Source organism: Amia ocellicauda, chromosome 8 (genome assembly GCF_036373705.1).
Source record: "Amia ocellicauda isolate fAmiCal2 chromosome 8, fAmiCal2.hap1, whole genome shotgun sequence".
Classification (NCBI taxonomy): domain Eukaryota; kingdom Metazoa; phylum Chordata; class Actinopteri; order Amiiformes; family Amiidae; genus Amia; species Amia ocellicauda.
This window is the reverse complement of record NC_089857.1, coordinates 19,253,835-19,277,551: the sequence shown is the minus strand read 5'-3', so window position 1 is coordinate 19,277,551 and position 23,717 is coordinate 19,253,835. Positions and strand designations below refer to the sequence as shown.

General features: G+C 38.9%; 1 protein-coding gene across 4 annotated transcripts in view; it reads left to right on the top strand.

Annotated features, from left to right (window-relative positions):
- The window catches only part of znf462 (zinc finger protein 462), a 56,149-nt gene extending 32,666 nt beyond the window's left edge, over positions 1 to 23,483 (top strand). For 2 of the 4 annotated variants that reach the window (XM_066710558.1, XM_066710559.1), the window contains 10 exons: positions 3,153 to 3,290; positions 6,270 to 6,586; positions 7,455 to 7,573; positions 9,196 to 9,387; positions 12,613 to 12,868; positions 14,663 to 14,799; positions 15,305 to 15,528; positions 17,717 to 17,882; positions 19,798 to 19,921; positions 20,634 to 23,483. In XM_066710558.1, the coding sequence (XP_066566655.1) occupies positions 3,153 to 3,290; positions 6,270 to 6,586; positions 7,455 to 7,573; positions 9,196 to 9,387; positions 12,613 to 12,868; positions 14,663 to 14,799; positions 15,305 to 15,528; positions 17,717 to 17,882; positions 19,798 to 19,921; positions 20,634 to 20,844 (1,884 nt within the window). In that variant the 3' untranslated portion in view covers positions 20,845 to 23,483. The remainder of the gene's footprint in view (positions 1 to 3,152; positions 3,291 to 6,269; positions 6,587 to 7,454; positions 7,574 to 9,195; positions 9,388 to 12,612; positions 12,869 to 14,662; positions 14,800 to 15,304; positions 15,529 to 17,716; positions 17,883 to 19,797; positions 19,922 to 20,633) is intronic. The other 2 variants (XM_066710560.1, XM_066710561.1) reach the window with 2 other exon arrangements.
- Positions 23,484 to 23,717: the final 234 nt, after the last annotated feature.

Sequence of the window (23,717 nt, the reverse complement as noted above, 5' to 3'; positions counted from 1 at the left end):
GCCTCCTTTGAAATTTGTCATTTTGTATAGGCTTATTTGAATAATTTAAATAATTTTAAATGCTTATGTTTTCTTCCCATTCAACATTTTTTAAATGTATCAGTTTATTTTCTAAGTACTTGTAATTAGTTTTAAACACCTGCTTTAACCAATTACTGATTAAGATTAACCCTATTGGTGCCACATTCACATGGTAATGTAGCACCATTACATTGCCATGGATTAATTTTGTAAAATGTATTTGATCTTAAAATAGTCAAGCTACCCCTGCTATCATCATTATTATTCTATAACAATATTTAAAATATTATAATGCTAAAAAAATATATATCTAAGAGTTCATGATTAAAATTCATCACTACCTCAGATTCTCTTTTTTTAAATAACAAAACATTCAAACAGTTTTCCAAAGTCTAGTTGCAGTTAAATTAGTCAGGTTGCGTTAACACACTCCTGCTGCAATATTTCTTTTACATTAGCAACCAGCTGCTGTATTACTGTAATGGAAAACCCAATCTGGAGAATCCACAGTCCCAGACAGAAAACATTGCGTTATCATTCTGGTTCTGCTACATTGCTTCAAAGTACAAATAGATTAAGACATTGCAACTTAAGCAGAATTATTATTTCTTGTTGACTTTTTTTGGAAGGAAAAAAAACATCTTTTCATGTTTGTTTCTTCTAATTAAATAAAATTTAGAAATTGTCAATTACTTGTGCTCACCATGGTTGCTTAATCTTGGTAATTTATTTATTTATTAAGAACAGATTAATTACATTATTAATTTAGATGTTGGCACCGCATGTGCATGGTTAATTTGACATTTGAATTTAGTTAGATTAATATTCAATGTACTATATTTAATCTAAAATACCACATCATTCTGTAAAAGTGATATAATCCAAGAAACCTTACCAATAAATTGGTGTCTTGGAGAACAGATTTAATGGATATTTTTATTTGTGAGGAGCGTGTTTCCTATTCGGCTTAAAACACAAGAGCAAGTTTGATGCAGTCCGCTTTAAGTGACCAGAACTGAGCAGCACAGAACCACACTTTGCTAATGCAGAGGAGTCTTTCTCAAGCAGCGATGCCAGGCAGTGAAGCAGCATGGAGTGGAACTCTTATCTGTCGATGGTCCCACCAGGGTTGAGATGAGAGAAATCTACATGGCAGTTTTGGGACAGTTGTGCAACCTGCCGCTCATACTATGCCACTGTAGCACTTGATAGATTGAGGACTTCAAATCCCCCTTTGGTTTCCATTCAGTACCTTTCCAGAGCTCTGATAAATTCTTCAAAAAATATAAAAATGGAAATGGTGGCAAAGGATCTGTTGTGCCCTCCAAGGATACTGTCTCTTAATATAACTTTTCCTCCAAAAGGAATTAATCTCCCAACATAGCTCTGCTCCTTTCCACCCTCCTAGGATAGAGGCCTGCACCCTCTCTAGCACTAATTAGACTCAACCTTGTGTAGTTGACAACAAGATCAGTCAAAATCCAAGTTCAAAGCAATGCTTCTGCTATTTCCTTCTGGGATATGTCTCCTGCTCTGGACAGAACCAGCAGGCTTCTTCTGAGGATTTTGTGTGTTATCAATTGCAAAAAGGAAACTTCTTGTTCCTACAATAAATGCCATTGGGACCATGGAGTCATTATAGCTGTTGGTGTGCATGGAAAAGATTGCAAACTTGATCCTTCCGCAACACACACACAATTTACATTATACGAAGTTTACTTATTTAATATATTAGTTTTATAAGCCTTGCTACATTACTTACAAATCTATTTGCAGTGAAAAAGTATATATATATTTTATAATTGTAATACTTGTAGAAGGTGATCAAATTAAGTACTTAAATTTACTCCCATAGTTTTCCATCCTATGGGTGAGAGTTGACCGGCATTATCAGATCATAGTTCTCCAACATATCATGTCAGTAACTCACTGAAGTAACTCAATGTCTCAAAGTAATTTAATGCATAAGAAATGTAACAAACAGCCTGTGTATCAAGAGTTCATGCTGAGTCTCTCAGTGATGACTCTTCCCCAGGTGGATATATGTAATGGAAGAGAGGCTGTGTTTATTTATTTTTTTATACAAAAGTGTATTGTTTTAGTGATTTTGTTTGAGGGATAAACAAGGTGAGTTTCAAAGCTTTTTGCTCCAAAGGAAAAAAAAAATATCCCATTCTTTCCTGATGTTTAATGCAGTCAATCTAGAAATATATGGAAGGGAATAAAGGAAAGTCATTTCTGTTCTCTCGTTCTATCGCCAAGTCTGGGACAGGCATTACTGAATTGGCAGGAAGTGGGACTGGCATTTAAAAAGGGGGCATAGATGGAGAGAGAGTCGAGCATAAGTGCCAAAACCTGATGATGCATACAGTGACCATTATGGATGAATATATATGTTTGTATCTGTTGATTTTTCCCCTCCCTACTTTAACATAGATTTGGAAACATTTTTTAATATGGTGTTCTGATTCCAGACCAGATTCCGTTCTAGAGCAAAGAGCTTTGAAAGTGATTTTTTTTCCCCCCTCTGCTCACTTTCATTGCTGCTTGTATTCTTATCTTGGTTGTTTTTGGCAATTATTTGCTCTTACCAAATAGGAAATCCTCTGATCACTTCATGTCTTTCCTTTAGCTAGTAGCAACAGTTGTTCTGCATTGCCCAGTGACTGTCAGGCTATGTGACTCATCTTGGCTTGCTTTCTATACTATATTGTAGAATCCTGGTGTTTCTCTTGTATATCAGTAATATTTTGTTTATTTAATGACTGTGTTGTCTGTATTGTGACTTAAATAAATGTGTATAAAAGGATTGTATGACAAAATCAGTTTATATTGTTAAACCAAAATATGACATCTCAGCAAATGGAAGGGTTATGAATGATGGCTTGTAGTCATTCAACAAGAAATATAGTCAAGCCTCCACATAGAAGTTGTATAATACAGTGGCAGTTAAACTGTAAATTTAGACGAGCTATGTAGAAATCAATGAAGTGACAGTCCAAAGTTTACACAGTGAACTCGGATCATAGAACTCATAGAACTCGGATCAATCGACTGTCTTGATGAATTCCTCTAGGGCGAATTAGTGCTTAACGTTGGTATTAACAAATGTCACCTTCTTTGTCCTTCAGTCTGAAAGCCAGCCAACCGGAGCACCCATCGGTTACAGATGTAACTTCTGTGTGGAGGTCCATCCCACCCTGAGAGCCATTTGCAACCACCTACGAAAGCACGTCCAGTATGGAGAAGTCAAGCAGGGACACGTGAAGGTCAGCTGATCCTTTGAGCTCTTCTTGGGGAGGTTAGACTGACAATTGCAGCTTAGCAGGCCAAGAGTGAGGGAGTGACTCTGATAACCAGTAGCTCCATGTCAATCTGTTGACTTGATTGATTTCTGCAGCTTTAGGCAGAGTATTGAAGAAACTTGCCAGCCTCCATATCAACTGATTCGGTTTGGGTGGCATTTAAGAGACCCAAAATAAGCAAACTTCTCTAGTGCAACCGTAGGTTTTGGATCTTACCTTAATTTGTCAATTGGAATTGCATCAGGAGCCTGGGGTGGATGTTCCATAACCAGCCCTTGTCTCCTCCAAATACCTCTTGTTCATATTTGAATCATTAACTGCTGAAATTCAAAGCAAGTCAATCAACAGCCTTCATTGGGTATTGCATAACAAGTCTGAGTATTGTGAGGCAGTGCATTCTTCATAATGCCATCAGTTCTGAGCATATCATGAGATCTGAGTGGGAATCAAATCCCTGTTAAATTCTTCCACACATCCATCTTTTGCACATGTTAATTTGTTCAGTATATGCTACAGAAACTGCTTTTTAGCTCTGAAAACAAAATATACTTTTATATATTTTTTTCCGTCAGTCATAGGTGACGGAAGTTCCGTTAATGCTGTGTTCAGTTTGTCTTCTCCTGGGAATTGTAACCACAAATTAGTTGAAACACAATACATGTAGCCACATCCTTCAGCAACTGCATGCTGTAACCATCCAGAACATTTGCTTCTCTTTTGGTGTTTATCGAGGAAGGTGTCATTATACAAACATGTTTTTATCTTGTTGATAACCAATGCGAAGAGCCCTGAGAACTTGTTAGACAGGTTTGAAAGAGCAGACTGCAATGGTTGAAATGGTCAACTTTGGTAATTTAGCCGAGTTTGTACACACCTGACTGTAATCCAAAAAATGTTATTGAAAATGTTTCAGTGGATGGCTTATTCTTAGAAAAAGAGTTGCATGACCTCGGATAACCTTGTAATATTTCATAGGTGTACATGTTTTTTTCTGTGGAAAAATAGGGTTATTTGTTACAAAAAAATCCTTAAATCCGGTAAAGCAGACAATTTCATGAAATAGTTTTCCACACTGTTTATGACTTGACTTATTGACTTCCAGCTTTAGGAATGATCGACAATGGAGGGGACTTTTTATGAGACAGTAGCTGTCTGTTTATTACAGCCAAGGCCTTGGGGGACAGTTTGTTAACTGCTCTGGAGAAAACAAGTGGGGTATTCCATTACTGAGTCTCACAACCAAAGCTTTGAGGGCAGTGGGTAACTGTAACATTTCAAAATTAGTATTCCATAGAGGGTGCCAAGGACTTGGCTGGAAGTTACAGGCCCAAGGATTTAGTGTTTCAGTTCAAAATGGAAGCCAAGTCAAGGCCTCCTCCTGCAAGCCTAGGAGCCAGAATTTTTGATAAATTGCAACACTGAAGCTCTTTTGGAAAAGCTCATCATTTCAGAGACAGAAGAGAGAGGGGGGGGGGGGAAAGAATGATTTGACTATATAAAGAAAAACCTTTAAAAAAGTGTTGGTCTGAAATTAAAATGTAACGAAGGACATATTTTTCATAGTTCTGTCTGTTGAAGATAGCTTTTGGAGCTGAAACCAGTCACTGTGTAAAGATATTAAACCCATCCTATTAATAGCATCAGGATGATGTATCTTTTAAAGGCCCTTTTATATCTTTATAATAAGTTCATAAAAAGTTAATATGAAAACGCACTGTTGCAAGTTTTGCTTATTAAATCATTTTAGTGACTCCATTTTCCTCCCTGAGATTGTTTCACACAGAACTTTTGATCAAATACCCCCCACCCTAAAAAACTCATAATTTGCTATTTCCTTGTATTTCTTTTGCATTGGTGCTCAGTCTATCCTTGATAAAAAATAAACAAACATAATTTAGACAAATCCCATGTAAATGTCCAAACTGTATGCCAGAAGTTTTTTTTTTTTTTTTACCCCAACATAATACATAAACATGGAAGGTCATGTCAGTTTCAAACTTAGGCAACAATTGGCTAAGTATTGATTCTTTCTGAACGATCACAAACCTGTTGCTGGCAGGATGTTTCCTCCAGACCCCCATCAGACTTTTGAAGGAGCTATAGGACTCTTTGTGCATGTGTAGTGTACAGTTGGTGATGCATTACATCACATCCTGTAGTCGGTTAGATTCCACCTACAGTTTCAAGCAATAGGAATTCTATTGTGAATGGTTTCACGTTTTCCAGCTATAAGGGGAAGCTGTGCCAAACTGAGTTCCTCCTAATTGATCTGCACTATTGACATTTCTCAGAAGCCAATACTAACCAAACTAAGGTCTCAACTGCCCCTGTATGTAGATGAGTTGCTTCAAAATACACTAGGTATTATAGAGCCATAGAAGTGCTGGTTCTCATGGGTTTTCCCAAAAAGAGAATTTAATAAAGTGCAGGTTTTCTTTTTTGCATAGGGAACCAATTTTAGGCTGAAGGCAGTTAATTTATTTCCTCTTTAAAGACGAGGAGGAAGGGTAATGTGCTCATCATGCTGGGCAACAGGGGAAGTTATGATTGCATAGGTCACTGTAAGACTGAGGCCTGGATCGCCACACAAGCCTTGAAGGTTTCAGTGTTTACTTTTCGATCTTATGCAAGCTTCCCCATGTACACAAAGACAACCCAACTGAAATGGAAAGCTGCTCGACCACTTCATTGTGGCCTGTTAAATGGCTTCAAGTTAGCTTTAGCTTGAATTTATATGGTATATAATCAGCTCTTGCGTTGATTTGATCCCTTGCCTTTGTTTAAAGCTGAAGTAGAAAGGTCAAACACCCAGCATTTCCACACCAACAATGGACTGCACCAGGGTGTTTAAAACTCTAAACATCTGGATTAGAGATTGGTTAAACCAAGAGCTTCAGAACAAAAAGTATCCCCATATAATTATTCTTTCTCTTTTCTTATTAGCAGGAAGTAAGAGAAATTCCAGTTTCCCTTGCAGAGGAAAGTGTGGCCAATGGGCGCCCCCCAGCAGATGTACACATGGTGGATGCTGGGCCTGAAGTAGCTGCAGAGTCCGGGGAGTTGGAGAAGGGGCCTGAGGAGGCCTTGGAGATAAAGGAGCGGCCGGCGGGGGGACATGCTTGCACTCAGTGCGACCGTGTCTTCATGTCCATGCAGGGCCTCCGCTCTCATGAGAGGAGCCACTCTGCACTTGCCATGTTCACCAGAGAAGACAAGTACAGCTGCCAATACTGCCAGTTTGTGTCGGCCTTCAGGCACAAGTAAGACAGCATAGGGTCTATTCAGCAGCCTTCTAATAGATAATTGAATGTCAATCCAATGGAAAGTTGTTATCCATCCCTTGTTTATTGTGTGTCTGGTTTCACACTTTTGAGATTGGCCATTAGTTATTAGTGGTGCAGTCACCACTTTGTGTAGACACTTAGTCATGTTTGGTTTTCCTGAGGACTTTGTACCATCTATGGAAATCTAACTATAAACCAAGGTAATGCAGGTATTGACTTCATAGGTGTCTTCAGTTATCTCCATTGAGACTTGATCTCATAGTTTGAGGTTTAATAGTTTAATGTTCCTCCCAGTGCTGAAACTGTATCTCCCTGGTGTTCATTTAACAAAACAGACAGTCTTATGATCCAGAAAGAAATTCACTTCCTTACCACCTTAGAGACGATTTAGAGAACACTGGCACCTTATGTGAAGGCAAACACTCAGCATGTAAAGTGATGCGTTTGTCAAAAACCCTTCAGCTGGAGCAGCCACTTCCTCTGGGTTTTCGCAGTTGGCTTTACTGTACGGTTTCCCTTTACGTAATAGAGCCACGTTTACCGGAAGCCTACGCTCTTTGAGGTTATTATAACAAACCGGTCACAGGGGACTAGTTTAGCTGCCTGTGTCTTTTGAACTTGAATAAATAAAATAAAGAAACTTGATTTAAATGATGGTGCCACCATAGCTACACCCACAAATGTAAAACCATAATTCCACACAAACAGAGTAAATGTCAGTCTTTTAACTAGTTTGCTCTTTGTTATTGCATCCATTGCTATGCTTAGGCATCTTGGCATCCTGTTGCAATCCCACGTTCTTTTTCCTTCTTACTAAAATTCCCTCTCTGCCTCCTCTCTGCAGCCTGGACCGACATGTGCAGTCTCACCACGGACACCACAAGCCTTTCCGTTGTAAGCTCTGCTCCTTCAAGTCTGCATACATGAGCCGCCTGAAGAGTCACTTTCATAAATCTCACGCAGGTACGGTCTGCAGCTCACTGCCTGGTGTCCTCACTGCTTTCCTTTGCAAATGTTTGTGGTTTCCTAAAAAAAAATTAAAAGCAGCGAGGGAGCATAAAGTGGTGCATGTCTTTGTGCAGTCATTCATCTCTCTCTATATCATTTGTAAAACTCTAAATTACCGGTGTCCTATTAGTCAGTTTTACCTAAACTATTCAGGTAAGTCCAGTTTGACCTCCCTCCTCATCGAGTGTGTGCCAGCTCTGACAGATGGAAGCTATTTCTGTTGACAAGGTCCAAATCTGGGAGCCACTAATGGAAGCAATTTGAGAGACTCTATTGACATACCATGGTATTTTCACTAATTTCAATTTACCATAAAACTCCCAGAAGAAAGTTTGACATCTCGGTCGGCCATTACAATGGCAAACGAGTACATTCTCGGGGTGCAATTCCATAGATTTAACTGGCTGCTTTGTTAATTTAAAACCTGCAATATAATCATAAAACAATGGCAGATGCTGCCTTCAAGAGTCATAGATTTACTCCTGACCAGTTATTGCAAGGGTGGTCCTTTTCTTCATTCAGGAAGCACTTGTTCTCTTCCACCTGTAAGGGATTTATACCATTAGGCCTTACATGAAAATGGGCAACCTTTCTGTTCCCACTGCACTTGGTTAAGGTTCATCCTTCCCCTTCCAACCAGAAACAAATGAAACTTTAATTGGGGGAATAAAAACAGTCAGTGAGTGTTTATTAACTGTCATGATTTTTAGGTTGTATGTTTATTGTCATCAGTATTGTTCTGTTTTTAATAGTTCTGTTTTGTTGTTTTAATACATTGCCAAGTTTGGGAGAGACAGTCAATGACTAATGTGTGCTGCCTGTATTAACACTCTGGTGAGAATCCTGGAGCCAGAATGCAAGAATGATGCAAAGACTGCAGATGACCCAACGAAACATGGGTGGTTGGAATAAAAGAGGAGATGGAAAATGCATTAATGGGTTAGAGTGCAAACAGGTGTTTTGACAGATTCTAAATCAAGATGTTAGTAGAAGAATGTTGAATGAAGATTGTGGAGAACTCCATCCAGTAGAGAATTGGACTGAAGATAACATTTCCTTATTTTTTTTTGTTTTGATTAGGAATTTGCAATTAATTAGATCTGATTGCATCCGTGCCACCACACCTACAACCATGCCTTTGCTTTGGCTAAAAGTATACTGACAGTGAGAATCACAAATTTGCATTACTGAAGTAACCAGATGCCTATGAATCTGTGTCAAATCCTCACTGCAGCAATCTGCTCATCTAGGCGCCCTCCTATTAGTGCCCGAGGGCTAGGAAAGATGGGATACTTTTAAAATGCCTCACTGCACTACAACACCACTTGCAGGGCGCACACAGAATTGCTAGGCCAGTTTGGGCCAAGATTAACCTAGATGTACGGTTTAGCGACATCTATTAATTAGAGACGGCTCTGTGAAGACCATTCGGGTGACATCACCTAAAGATATTCAAACCTCTTTGCTAACATGTGGACCACAGTAGCAGGCGACTCAGGAGTCTCTCTATCTGAATGAGAGGAAACTGAAGGATTGAGTGGGAAAAGTGTTTTGATTTTGGTTTTGTTTGTTCACAGGTGAGAACACCTACAAGTGTTTGTCCTGTTCCTTCTCAACAATGACCATCAGCCAGTTGAAGGAGCACTCCCTCAAGGACCATGGAGAAGCCCTGACTCTGCCCAAACTCCGTGCCGCCACCCAAGGAGCCTTCAGACCTCAGAAACCCCCCCAGACTGCTGAACACACCCTCATCATCCAAGAGTCTGAAGGCAAGTATTATCCCTCCTATTCACTGATACGGTCTCTGGCCCTTTATTATCCATAACCATTTACACAGGTTTTCTATCCCTCATAATTCTAAGAGGTGTTTTTTTTTTTATTTTATTTTTTAGTTTTTTACACAGGTTAATCTTTTAATTTTTTTCTGTTTCTCAAATGCATGCTGCTTAGTAAGTGTACATTTTCCACAGAGGGTGCTGTTCCTCCTATCTGGGCTGAGCTCTGAGAGTTTTTCCACTAGGGTTTCAATAGAGAGCACCATCTCTGTTCTCACATGAGGAAAGAATCTCAACTATCTGGGTTTTTTCAAGCATGTTCATTCTTAGAGCAAATGCCTTCAAGCAGATTTAAAGGAGATAAAGAATTCGCATATTGATGTGGAAAAAGTCCCCTAAAATATAATACTAAATAATAATAATATTATATAATATAATAATAATAATAATAATAATATATTATATAATAAAATATAATAGACATGATGTTTGTTGACTTGAATGATGTCGATGTTGACAGTCCTGTGTTTTGTCATCAGACAGCTCATTGTAAACATCGGTTTATGATATTGTAGACTTGGTTATGGTGTTAAGGAATCCACAGGTTTAAGAGGCCTTGCTGAACCGGCTTCTGGAGAATGTCGATGAGTGTTATGCTTTATTTTAATTTTAGACAAAGTCTTTAGATAACTGAATGCCTCAAAAGCCTTTGCTTTTTATTTCCCCTTAATTTTGTGTCACTCAAAAAAAAAAAAAACGTTGATATATGAACCTTTAAATGACCCAGCAATAGGTGAAGAAAACTGCTTACTCTGACTTCCTGACTCAATGGAAGGACATATTACAACAAATTCAGCAGTACCAAGCAGAAGTGCCAGTTACAGCCTGCAAGGGAACAGCAGGGCAATCCGTTACAATGGAAGTCATTTGCAGAAAGCCAGCCTCAGCAGTGACAGTTTGGCTCTGCTGGGGGAACACGCGAGCCGACCGGCACGACAACCTGTGTGGAATGTATTTGTGACTCTGTTTAGTGTCGGTTGGAGTGTAACTAGTTATGTGAGTGGGCTGTGCCTGAGCATAGTAGAATGAGAGAATAAATTATCCATTTGGAAGATAAGCAAAGCAAGTGAAGTGGGAGAAAAGCAAAATGCTGCCAAGCTGTTTTATCACCTTGCCAGCTGAGAGGCACAACATTCTTTACCTCACCGAGTGCCAGCGTTGGCCTTTTTTTTTTAAATTTTATGAAGAATATGAAGCTTTTTATGTGTGTTTTGGGGGTAGAGGGATTGATATCGCAGGCTTACAAGGTGACAAACCCAATTCCAGAGTCGTTTATGTGGAGTAGTAGACCTTGTGTGTGTGATAGTTGTCCGTCTTCACGTGAGATTTTTTTTTTTTCCCGAAGTCCAACTTCAGCTGGCATTATTGAGAGACCAATGAAATGAAATGTCAAACCAGTCATATTGTTACAAAAAAAACTACTTTGACCTAAATACCAGATTTATTGGCTGTATAAATATTTTAATGAAGAAACAGTTGACAGCCCATAAGTATTTATCCCACAATCTTGAAGATCCCCTTCTACATATCAATATAAAATTCCCTTAATTGATAATCTCCATTTTTATACAGGAGGCTACACATGCTGTCTGAAAGGCATGTTTATGCTGAAACATCATGGACTGTAATGAATGAATAAGCTTTTATTTTTATGGCATTCCAAATGTGTGCTGTCTTTTTTTTTTATTATTATTGCAATCTTTGCTTCATTGGCTACATACTGCTTTGATGTGCTGATCGTCATTAAAACATGTATTTTTATGCATTAAAGCTGGCACCTGCAATTATTCAGGGTAAAAATGATCCCATCTGTCATTGTGAATCCTACTTGACACGTGCCATGTGGTTATTGAAATTGAAAATGACTGAAGCAAAAGCAGTTACTATTTACATAATTGTACAATACAGATGTAGTATCTTAGACAATAAGTCATAAGATTTGCTACTGCATGTGCTTAAATGTTTTTTAATAACAACCTTTAAAAAAAAAACTGTACATTTTTAGACTTTTCAGGATAACCAGATAATGAACTAAAATGTGTCTGAGTAGGCCGTAAATGCCTCCGCCTATTCATTCTCCAAAACTGTTCCAGGACAGTGTAGGTTGTGGTTAAGTAATTCATTCAGCTCTGCAAGTGTTTGTCATAATAGGATTTGCCTTTATACCTGTTTGTCTTTAGCAGTGACATAATGAAATGATCTGTGCAGATATAGCTACCAGTGGTTGGCAGACAGAGCAGTCTAATTTAATTAAATGCAGGGATGTCCCAGATGCAGACAAATTCAGAGCAGCAGAACCGTGGTCTACTCTATGGTCATGGGACACCTGGTGAAATTTACAGTGGGCCGCTGACATTTCACTTTGCAGCACACGGTTGTGTTTTCTCATTTATCCATTCTGCCCTTGAGTTTGCAAATAAAGAGATAAAATAGTGAAGGGTTGAACAGGTCAGAATATTTGGGGGCCGGGGATTGAAACTCAATGAATGGATTTTTAAAAAACTGGAAGCTGTGGTGATAGTGAGTGGCATGGGTTCATAATTGTTCTGTTTTTTTACTCTTCGGCGGTAACTTGGACAAAACTATAGGCCTAATTGGCAAAAAAAAAGTACTATTACATTTGTAAAACCAATTATACCTACTTATCTGGATACATCTGCTTATACAGTTAAAACATTAATGTGTAGGTTGATTTTGAAGTTGAGATGAATTCCTGTGATTCACAATACGGTTCAATGTGGTGCTGATTCTCTGCACAGCAGGTTTTCACTGGTATGAACTTCAACGATGAGATTTGTGTTCAGGGAAGCAAACGCTGTGCATAAATTTCAACAAAATAATTCAATCTTAATATATGTGTGTGAGTTTAAAGATTTATTGCACAATTTTAAAATACTAATAAATGTAAATGTTAGACAATTTGTGCTTTTGCCTTTTTTGCCTTTGCTTGTGTTAACAGATTGAAATGTACAAGTTAAGAGAACACTTTATTTTTTAAATGGTCATCTCGGGGGATTTAAAACAAAATTTCATTGAAAAAGAACAATGTTATTTTAACTTAATGGCTCACGTGTGGTGGTTTCTTCTGTTCATTGGGTCTGTTTAAATCAGATTTGTGTCACACGGCTGTGCTTACCCTCTCCCTCTCTTGCCCTGCAGACTCCTCGTACTCCGAGCCCCCCGATGTGCAACAGCAGCTCAGTCATTACCAGCTGGCCGCCCGCAGTAACAGCAGTGCCAGCCCCACTCCCCTGCCCAGCACCACCTCCGAGATGAAGCCGGAGGGGCTCCTGACCTGCGAGTTCTGCGAGTTCAGCTCGGGGTACATGCAAAGCCTCCGGCGCCACTACCGTGACCGTCACGGTGGAAAAAAGCTCTTCAAGTGCAAAGACTGTTCCTTCTTCACCTGCTACAAGTAAGGCACTTCCCATTGTAAAGTTCTCAACTCAAATGACATCCCACGCCAACCCACCAAACAGTACATGTTTACATTTGGCAAGAAGCTTTATATACATGCACATGAAGGGCCCGTTCTCTTAAGTTGCTGAAGGATATGCTAGTAAGGGCAATGTGTACACAGAGTGTCTCTAATATACAGTACCGGTCAAAAGTCTTAGAACACCCCCATTTTTCCAGTTTTTATTGAAATTTAACCACAGTTTTTAAGTAAAGTTTCCTACACCATCAAAAGGCACTTGGAAATGGGAGGAAACTCTGACAGGAAGAGGTCTGGCAGACCCAAAGCCACAACAGAATCAGAAGAAAAGTTTCTGAGAGTCAACAGCTTGCGTGAGAGGCGTCTCACAGGACAACAGCTTCAAGCACAGCTTAACACTGGTCGAAGTAAGCAAGTCTCAGTTTAATCTATGAAGAGAAGACTGTAGGTTTGACAGACAGAGTGGCAGCAAGAAAGCCATTGCTAAGATGGCAAAATAAGAAAGAGGCTTTCATGGGCCATGAAGCACCACCAGTGGACTACTGAAGACTAAAAGAAGGTCTAATGGACCGATGAATCAAAATTTGAAATCTTCGGTTCATCACGCAGGGTTTTTGTACACCGATGAGTAGGTGAAAGGATGGTTCCTCAGTGTGTGTCAAACATGGAGGAGGTGATGGTCTGGGACTCTTTTGCTGGATCCAGAGTCAGCGACTTGCACAGAGTGAGTGGAACCCTGAACCCTGAACCAAAACGGCTACCACAGCATTTTGCAGCACTATGCAATACCCTCTGGTTTACGCCTTGTATGTCAGTGGGTCATCCTACGGCAAGATAATGACCCAAAACATGGGATGAACTGGACAGAAGGGTGAAAGAAAAAGCAACCTACAAGTGCAACACATTTGTGGGAACTTCTGCAACAGTGTTGGGAAGAACTTTCTAAACAATATTTGATTTCGATTGTAGAAAGAATACATTGAGACATCAAACTGTGTAAATTTCAATAAAAACTGGGGAAATGGAGGTGTTCTAAAACTTTTGACCGGTAGTGTACATCTCATCTTCTCACTCAGCACTGCTGCAAAAAGCCCCCTATAAATTATCTTAATTGGAAAATCTGCAATATGTCATGAGCTGAATTCAAACTGCTGGCCTTACTCAGGAGTAAATGATTTACCAACCTTGAAAAACTCAAAGTGTCTTCTGTTCACCAGAGAGGCCCTTTGCTGAAGCCCTGATGTCGAGTACTTCCAGAAATGTTCTCCGTAGATTCTTGTAATTATTTACAGATGTTAGAGCTCATGAGCATATCAGGAGTCTGTTTAATAGATTCTGCTGCAGTCTTCCGTGTTTATGGCATGTCCTCAGTAGTTTTCTTCTTAGCATTATTGTGCTGTTCTTTATTTGATTCTTGTGGTCCAGGTAAAAAAAAAAAAAAAAACTTAATGTGAAGGCCCAAGGGTGTTAAAAGATGTACTTGGTTGCAGGTAGCTGAAAGACTTTCACAGATGTACTTTTGGAATTGACATTAGCTTTCATCTCAGCCATTTGGTTAAAGAAAGAACAGGGAATTGCTTTAAAGATGTCAGGCCACCTAAGAAATTAAAGTCGGAATAATTGTATTCTATTTTTTGGTGCGGTTTCTCAACTACTTTGTCAGTTCGTTTCTGCTTGGCTAGCCTTTTGCATCGTATAAGATTGATGCTTTTCCCGTTTGCCATCTCTCTTCCGCTGGAGTTTTTAAATGTGGGTCATGCGTGTTTCTTTCAGGTCTGCATTCACGATGCATGTGGAAGCTGGACACGCCACGACCCCCGAAGAAGGTCCCAAAGACCTGCGCTGCCCCCTATGCCTCTATCACACCAAATACAAGAGCAATATGATTGACCACATTGTCCTTCACAGGGGTAAGAATCCCACAATAAAGCATTCCATAGTAGAGTTTCAAACTAAATATTACAAGCTAAGAAATGAGTAAAGACGAGACAGGAGAAAATAAAATGCATGGAAAATTGCGCACAAAAATATATAAGATTGTGCATTAATATTTGCAATTACATGATTCTGTTAACAAAATGAGTGACAATGAATTTGTAGAATTGTAATAAAAGGAAAACGGTCACAATGCTGGTGAAATGTGGTTAAATCTGCATATTTTAGTTCTTCTCATGTCACGGAGAGTTAAAACAGTGTAAAACTGTATATATATATATATATAGGAATGTCGGAAATGTAGACTATTGAACTGGTAACTTTGCCAGATCAGGCGTATAATCACAAATAAATACTGAGAGAAGTCCCATCATGCTGTGCATTGGGATGTTAACAAATGTCAATGCAGACGCTTCACTCCAGTCAGGGTGGCAGAGCTTCCTTCACCTCATCCTGTGTCCTTTTTTGCCCTCCGTGCAGAGGAGCGCGTGGTGCCCATCGAGGTCTGCCGCTCCAAGCTGTCCCGGCACCTGCAGGGCATTGTGTTCCGCTGCGACAAGTGCACTTTCACCTGCTCCAGCGACGAGAGCCTGCAGCAGCACATCGAGAAGCACAACGAGCTCAAACCCTACAAGTGCCAGCTCTGCTACTTCGACAGCAAGCAGCGGGAAGAGCTGGAGAGCCATCTGCGTGACGAACACAAGGTAGGCCTTCTGCTGGAGCACGGCGCTGGGCAGAGACACCTAAACCGTTCATTGTGGGTAGATCCTGTAGGAACCCAGACTTCTGTGTCACATGCAGAGGTCTATAAAGTTGCAATCGTGTATTTTTTCCTCCGTTATTTTTCTTTCCCCTGCATCGCTCTCCTTTGTGGTTTCTGCTTAAGTCCTTTGCCTTTTTAATGATCCCTTAAAAGCAAGTAGTAGTAAGTATCCCACCAAAAGCAAATAACTGCTTCCAGAAAGAATTCAAGGTAGATAATCTTTGAAGCCCTCCGGCAAAGTTCTGTGTGCCGGGGCGTGGGCAGTACCAGTTTTCTCCTCCCCGCCTAATTTCTTCACCTACAGTCTAGGGGGAAAACATTGCATGCTGTTAGATCAGCTGATAGCGGTTAAGTTAGGCAGTGCAGATGTCGGTAGAGACTGCAACAGAAGAGCGAATGAGGGAAATTTAAATTAGTCGGTGGAGGAAGTGTCTGCATCTCACACCATCCTTCGCAAAACGTTTGTTCCAGCAGTGTAGCAAAAAGCAATTGAACTCGACCTCCCCGAATCAGATTTTCTCTAGAGTTTAATTAAGAAACAACTTCGGCTCAAAGTGTGTTGGAAGGCAGGCATGCAAATCAAGGAAAAGAGTGAGGAAAAGAAAGGCGCACACCAGAATGGGAACCTGTGTAGTTCTGATGCTCTCTGGGGCACCCTGTCAGTCACTCGGTACGATTTCTCTGTGCTGTATGGTCAAAGAAGTGAGAACATGGAGGTGGAGTGTCAACCTTCATTTTTCTGTCTCCCTGTGCATAGTTATGATGTCATGAAATTCTGGAATCGGATCATAACCTTTTTTCCTTTTTTAAATAAGGAACTTCATACTTAAGAGATGCCTTGTAAGTGTTATTTGAACAGAGTGGTTCCAGAGCCACAAACAAGCATGGAATTGATCTTTCTTTTATGGTTTATGTTGTCCAAGCTTTTTCTAATCTTCAAAATAATAGGAAACTATTTTTTTACCTACTTACAGAGCTTATGGTAAATAGTGTTGTTTCGACTGCCATGTAATGTAATGACTGATTTTAAATCATTTGCCGTTTTTAATTTTCAACATACTTCTTAAGGAATGTTTCTTGCTAAAGGGATTAGTCTGATAAGACCATATTCTAGGCCCTCTCACTTTTCTTTTTCTTCTCATCTTGTAACAATAAAAGGTCACATTCTAGAATACCCAAGCTTCACAAGGCTGCATTTTTGCCCCATAACCACATACTTATTTCCATGTGGTTCTGCTCAGTTAATGTTCAAAATAAAAAGGTAAAGAATGCTATAAAACCTTGACCCAGGAACTTGATTTGACTAAATGCATGGACTTCCCTCGGAGCTCGGTTTCATAAACACACTTTCAGAATCCTTAATGGAGGAAGTCAGATGCATTTGTGGTCTCCTTCATATTATGTAATCCTAATATTGAACTTAATGAAGCAAATGGAAGTCTAGATTCATTTGGGAGTTTCTGCAAGTTTTACTGAAAGTGCTGAAGCAGAGGCCATCAGAAGGATACCTCTTACCGTTTTTTTTTAAATGCCCCTTTTATATACTTTTCTTAAATCTGAGACTCTGGTATTTATTCTTGGCACATTTTATATTGAATAAATTGCAGATCCCAAAATCCCTTAATAGAGATAATGCATGAGGTGTTGCCAGAGGGCAGATTCTATTTCGTGAGGTTAAAGTATAAATTAAGTCTAGTGTGACAAACTAGTGCCACCGAGCCCCACTCAGAGTCAAGTTAAATCCTCTTTATCTTGTGATAATAGATGTATATATTGTCTTTTTTCTAAATGGGTTGTGGGGGGGGGGGGGAGAATTGTCTTTGTTTTTATAGAAATTCCTGATGTAACATTATTTAAAACTAGATCAGCTGGATTGAATACATTGCTATGTGAAGCTATACTGAGGAATTGAAACCGATAGATAGTAACCATTGAGGGAACAAAATATAGTAGTCTGTTTGTCTACTTCAGCATGAATTTATGAAAACCTTGAGAATGCCAATAATGCAGGCTTGCTTAGTAGTAGATCATGATCCTCGAAGCATCCCAGGCAACTCTGCTTCACTGTGAATGTAGCCGCCCCCAGGCTCTCTGTCTTATTGCTACTGAGCACTGGTTTCATCCTGCAGGTGAGCCGCAACTTTGAGCTGGTGGGCCGCGTGAACCTGGATCAGCTGGAAGCCATCAAAGACAAGACGGAGAGCCTCGGCAGCGCGGAGGAAGAGGACGAAGGGGAAGGGGAAGAGGAAGAGGAGAACGAGGAAGAGGACGAGACGGAGAAGGCCGAGCCAAAAGGTTGGCGTACCAACGAGTCATAAGGCAACGGGATTTGTACTTCGATCTGGGGTCATGAACATATACAAATCTACCCCACTAGGGTAATTTGTGTAATACGCAGGAACCCCTGTTTAAAATTGGGCTTGTGTAGAGAATTAAGGTTGGGCCGAGCTTGCAGGGCCTCTACGAATATTTTAATTTGTTTTTATTCTACCTTTGACCAATGCTGGTCCCTTCTCTACCATTACTCGTTTAATTAGTGTGTTATAAATAAAACCTGCAGGACACAAGTTTGATACTTCACATATCAGCGAAGATTCATGGGAATATGAGAAGAAAAGGAGTAATGTTGTATTATGCATGTCTATAAGCTCAGATGGCTGTATTGGAATGGAAGAATTAAATGAACCGTCATTGAACACATACTGTATTAGGGTTACTTTGGAAAAGAGCCAAAAACTTGGTGGTAGAGGTATAACACTAACCTGTACCGAGCTCTTGATATTGGTCCCAACAGAATAATTCTGGATTTAACAGGGGCTTTTATATTTTATTTGTTTGTGTGGTAGGTAATGCTTCTCAGTCTTGTTTTCATTGTTTTAACTTTTGCTCAAAAACTACTGCTCATGGATGATGTTCTAAAAATGACACCCGAAATAAACTCGTATTTGAATTCGATTATATGTTATGGATTTTTGATTTTAATTTAATGTATTAAGCTCCAAGAAGGGTTGAATACACATTTCAAATTATTTTTCAAGAGTAAATCCCATAGGCTTCTAGGCACTGACTACCATGGTCTGTGGTTTTGAAATGTAAAACTGCCAATTTAATATAAATTAGGACAAGATACTTCCCTTAGCAAAACACCTGGAACACCTGTGATCAGTTTACATAGAGGACTGTGCTAATTCAAATAAACCTTTTTAATACACAAATTGTGGTATTCAACATGTGAAGGAAGACGGATCTTTTTTGCAGTTTAAACTGATCATTCAAATTGGTTGGTTCTATAACTGGGAACAACATAAGTGAACAATTACAAATATTTTTATTCAAAATGCTGAGCAACACAAAGTTATAAACAGCACCTAGATATTTCAATAATTTCCAATATCCTCTTTACACAAGGGGTATTACAATTTATATAGGCAATAGGATCATGCTAAAACTATTTTGGCTGCCATAGATCAATGTCAATAATATTTAAGTTTAAGAAGCCATCAAGAGCACATGTAATGAGAACAAGCTCATTATAAAAGCAAAGGACAAAGTTTGTGCCTTCAATCCATTTAGATTAATTAAATCTGCTCTAACACATCATAAAACAAGGCCACTCACAAAGCGATTTACTTTTATTTTAAGAGAACAGAGGTCTTGTTAAAGAGCCTTTGGTCGTGACAACTCAATTCTTCAATCTTCATTTGAATCTGGCGATGCAATGCATGTCCAAACTCTGACAAAAATAAAAACGTAGAGGCTGAAGGCTTCATACATATTTTATAAGCGATAGAACCTCAAGTGAGCCGGGTAATTAACGCGACTTCTATACAAGAGCAGAATGAAAGCAGATCTGCTTGATGGGCTTAATGGCTTTTTGAGGGAAACCAATTTAATCACTTCCATCAGTCCACGGCACCATTAACGCCATTCATAGGCTCACAGGGGTTAGCACCAAATGTCTCCACTGTGGATGTCAGACTTATTTACCATACTTACTGTCATTGGGAGCTCTGGGGTGACCCTGGGGTAAAGTGTTCAGGTTGGTCAATGAGGGGAGAAGCCAGCAAAGGCAAGACTTTCTGTTTTGAGATCTCTCTTATGGACTGTAGATCTCATCAGGGTCCTCTAACAGTCAACATAGGCTCTTATGGTTGAGATATTCCTAGTTATTTTTTCTTTTCCCTTCTTTATTGCCGGTTTTGTATTTCAGAGGCACCAGGCTCCCCAGGAAGCAGTGCTTCGGCGTGCAGCGAAAAACGCTTCCCATGTGAGTTCTGCGGCCGTACGTTTACCCACAGTGCCGAGTGGGAGCGTCACGTTCTCAGACATGGCATGTAAGTCTTTTGTAACCCGGCCTCGCCAAAGGTCTCCTCTCTTCGATCCACTTAGGGTCAGAGAATAGATGGTTAAAATAGAAGGTTGAAAAGGCCTGCTTTAAAATGTTCAACCTGTTAAATAATGAAGCAAATGCGCTGTTTTGTCATCTGTAAGTTTCTGAAATATAACGGTTGCTTAATATGTTGTATAAGACTACTGTGTGAGCTGGAGCCAAAATCTTCGAATTTTAGCTCTAGTCATAACAAAACATTACATATGCAAATCTACCATATAAAGTATTTTAAGGCTTTTAAATTTAATTTCTTTACCTTGGAATGTCCATCATTCCATTTTGTATTCTTTTTAACCGTCACCGCTATCTTTCAGTCTGGCCACTCCGGCTCTGCTTTAGACTGGATGTGTTTTTAGGAGCAGATCGTTGCATCATCGCAAAAACAGATTCCTTCCCCCAGGGTTATTTTATACACCGGTCAGGTCTGTCCAAGATAAGTGACTGTATTAGTGAGAAATGTTATTGCCCTCTTGTTTAAAAGTCTGATACCTTCTAAGAACATGATTGCCTAAATGGACACCAGCACTTAGTAGCTTGAAAGTTGGTGAAGTCACCCGATACACCTCCCTGCACTGGTTAACTCCTTTATGTAAGTGATTCATGTACAAACAGAATTTGAAGTCATGTTTTTTGTTCTGTTTTGTCTCCTGTTTAAGGACTGTGGGCAACAGCAGGCGAGACCGTAGTATTGTCCAAGCAATAGAAGCCACAACCAAGACTGGCGGACCACCAGCGGCTGCACAGGACAATAAAGATGGCGTCTATTCCAGCGAAGCTATGGAAGTGGAAGGCCATTACCAACTGGCAAAGAATAATGTCTTTAAAGTGGACGAAAAGGAGAAACCAGAGACCAAAAATGATTCTTAAGAGGAAACAGTGTACTGTAGCTTTGATATTTACTTGAAAAACAGGGGGGAAAGGACAACCAAGGCTGCTTTTCAAACCCTTTTAGAAAAAAACTGAAAATAGAAAAAAACTTTAAAAAATATTCTTTGGAGCATTGTTAGGTGATCATTTTGGGTGTTATTCATTGAACGTTTCCTGATTGTGCTACATTCTACATGTACTTTTGTCATCTTTTCTAATTGCAGAATCTTAAAAATGAGTGACTTGGTCCATAGGACAGATGCTAATATATTGGTAACCAATAGTGAATGGTACTGTAATTTTATCATTAAGGTCAAATCTTTGGTCAGTCTTTACCTCTAAAAAAAAAAAAAAATAATAATAATAATTCATGTTCACTATAATACCCGTAAAGTATTCATGAATCATGAATAACTACTGGGTGAACGTGAATTTAAAAAAAATAAAAAATAAATCTTTTAAGACCTAGTATTTATAATTGAATTCCAGCCATTCATAAAACAGGAATTTCTTTGCAAACTCAATCTCAGCTTGGAATTCGGTAAAAGAGTGTTTCTCCGGCCAGTTAACCGTGTCCGCATTTCAATGCTGTGAAGATTCGTTCGGTTTGCTTTTAAATGTTGCGAATCTGGCGGCAGGTTAACGATACTGATTTGACCTGAATGATGACCAGTTACAGGTTTACATTTAGTCCTTCAGTGTTAATCTCCTGTAGCCAATTAGCTAGAGGAGTTGATGTTTCTTTTATATATGAATATATATACTTTTTATAATTTAAAATCATTAACACTGTCCCCACACTTTGTAGCAAATTGCTACGGTAATCCAGGTATTTGTCTCCTTATGTCTGCGGCTGTTAGGAGTTCCCTGCTCTTCTTCGTTTGCAACTTAAAGAAAAATGTCATATCGCTGAACCGCCAATGGGAGTACTGGTCAGCAGATAAAAGAAGTGACTGATACCGAAATGTTTTCTCTTGTGGAAAAGGGATTTCTTTGAAACACAGCGCCTTGAATTTTACAATGAATAGATCTCTGCTGATAGCGGTTTCTGATTGTGAATCACGCTATCTACGTTTAGTTGTTTGATTGTTTAAATGTTAAAAAAAGAAAATCAGCTGCTCACTTGAGAATATAATATCCTTTTTTTTCCATAGTACCTCAAAAACTAACAAACTGTAATTTCTTCAGTTTAGCTCTTCTCCTATTTAAACATTGAGTCCCGTGGAGAGAATTTTGGTGGCGTCTAAAGTTCGCTCATCCTCTTGTGTGAGCAGCAGATACAGCTAATGTGTGTTTTCTGTGAAGTTCAAACCAGGGCAGCAGGCCTCAATGTCACCAAGAGTGGCTCTCCTGTCACAGAAGGCTGTTTTTATCCGATGAACAATTCACAAGTTAAACACTGTTTTAAGAACGTCTAAGAACTTGTGGGATGCTTTTATATGACTAGTATGGTAATGAACATTTTTATTTGTTGTTTTTTAACAGAAGTCTTTGCTAAAGGAAATGCTTGAATCTAGTTAGAGATTCTGACGATTTGACAATACTGATGTGATACAAAGTGAGCTGGGTCTGTATTTATTAGAGGTTGCTGCTCAATGCCCTGAAGCCTTATTAGAAAATAATAGCAATTGTTTTATATTTTGGCACTTGATTAAATAGCTTTTTTTCCCTTTGTCAATACCAGTAGGACCAATAAGCAAAAAACAAAACAAACAAATAAAATAAACAGTACATAGAGCCATAAAGAAAAACCAAGAAACTTACATGTGAAATTGTCTTCTCAGTACCAAAAGTGTCAGGTCCTAGATGAAAAGGCCTTTAGCTGACTTCGTTTGCCCTCTCTGTTTCTCTCTCTCTTTCTCGAGCAATTAAAAAGTGCTGCTATCGTGTATGCCCAGCTGCAGTAAGACAATGTTTTGGGAATTACGCATGCTATAACAAGCCGTGTTTAGAAAACAAACTACTTGTCAATTGTAAAAAAAAAAAAAAAAAAAAAAAAAGAAAAGAAAAAAAACGTTAAAAAAAACTGTGGTGTTTCAGAAAGGATACGTTCCCCATTTTTTCTTTCTTGGTGTTAGCCGCTGTTGTTAGTAAAAAGATAAATAAAAAATAAAAAAACAAAAACAATACAAAAAAAATCTCTATTTCCAACGTTTTTTTTCAACTGCATCTGTTTTAAAATTGTTGTACTACTTCTTGAAAAGAACTATTTTCCCCATCGTTTTTTTTCCTCCCGTTTGGTTTAGAAACTGTGGCCATTAAGGTGTTGAAATACTTTGGCCCCACCCTCAGAATTCTTTCATATTTTATTTTAATTAAAGTTAGAAACGTTAGAAACAAGAATAAGCTTTGAAATGGCAGCTGTTTTCTGACAGTTCCCTCAACAACACACTGGAAACTTGTATATATTTCGTTTTTTGTTCCGTTTAGTTTTTTCTTATGATTATTGGATTTCAACATAGTTTAACTTAGCTCCTTCATCCTACCTTTCCTGTGAAAAAAGGATACCTGAAGGTGGATTGTGACATTACCTAGAATGGGTGTTTACACTTTTATTCCATTTATTTCTGGATACTCTGTAAATATTGTAATTCATTTGTCTTTTTTTAACTTGTTAATAAAGTTATGAGATAACATTATTCTCAGAAGTTGGACTGGTATTCATTGCTAACATCAATCTTGTCTGCCGTTTTGGATCACACTCTTTCCTAGCTTCTAAAAGATGGGTTTAATATTGCTCAAGTTATTTTTAATTTAAAAAGGGAATGTTTACTTTAGTCTATTTCTGCTTCAGTTTATTAATTTATTATCCATGTTAACTGTGTCAGCAAGAAATAATTTCTGAGATGACACTCTCAAAATGACTGCCAAGC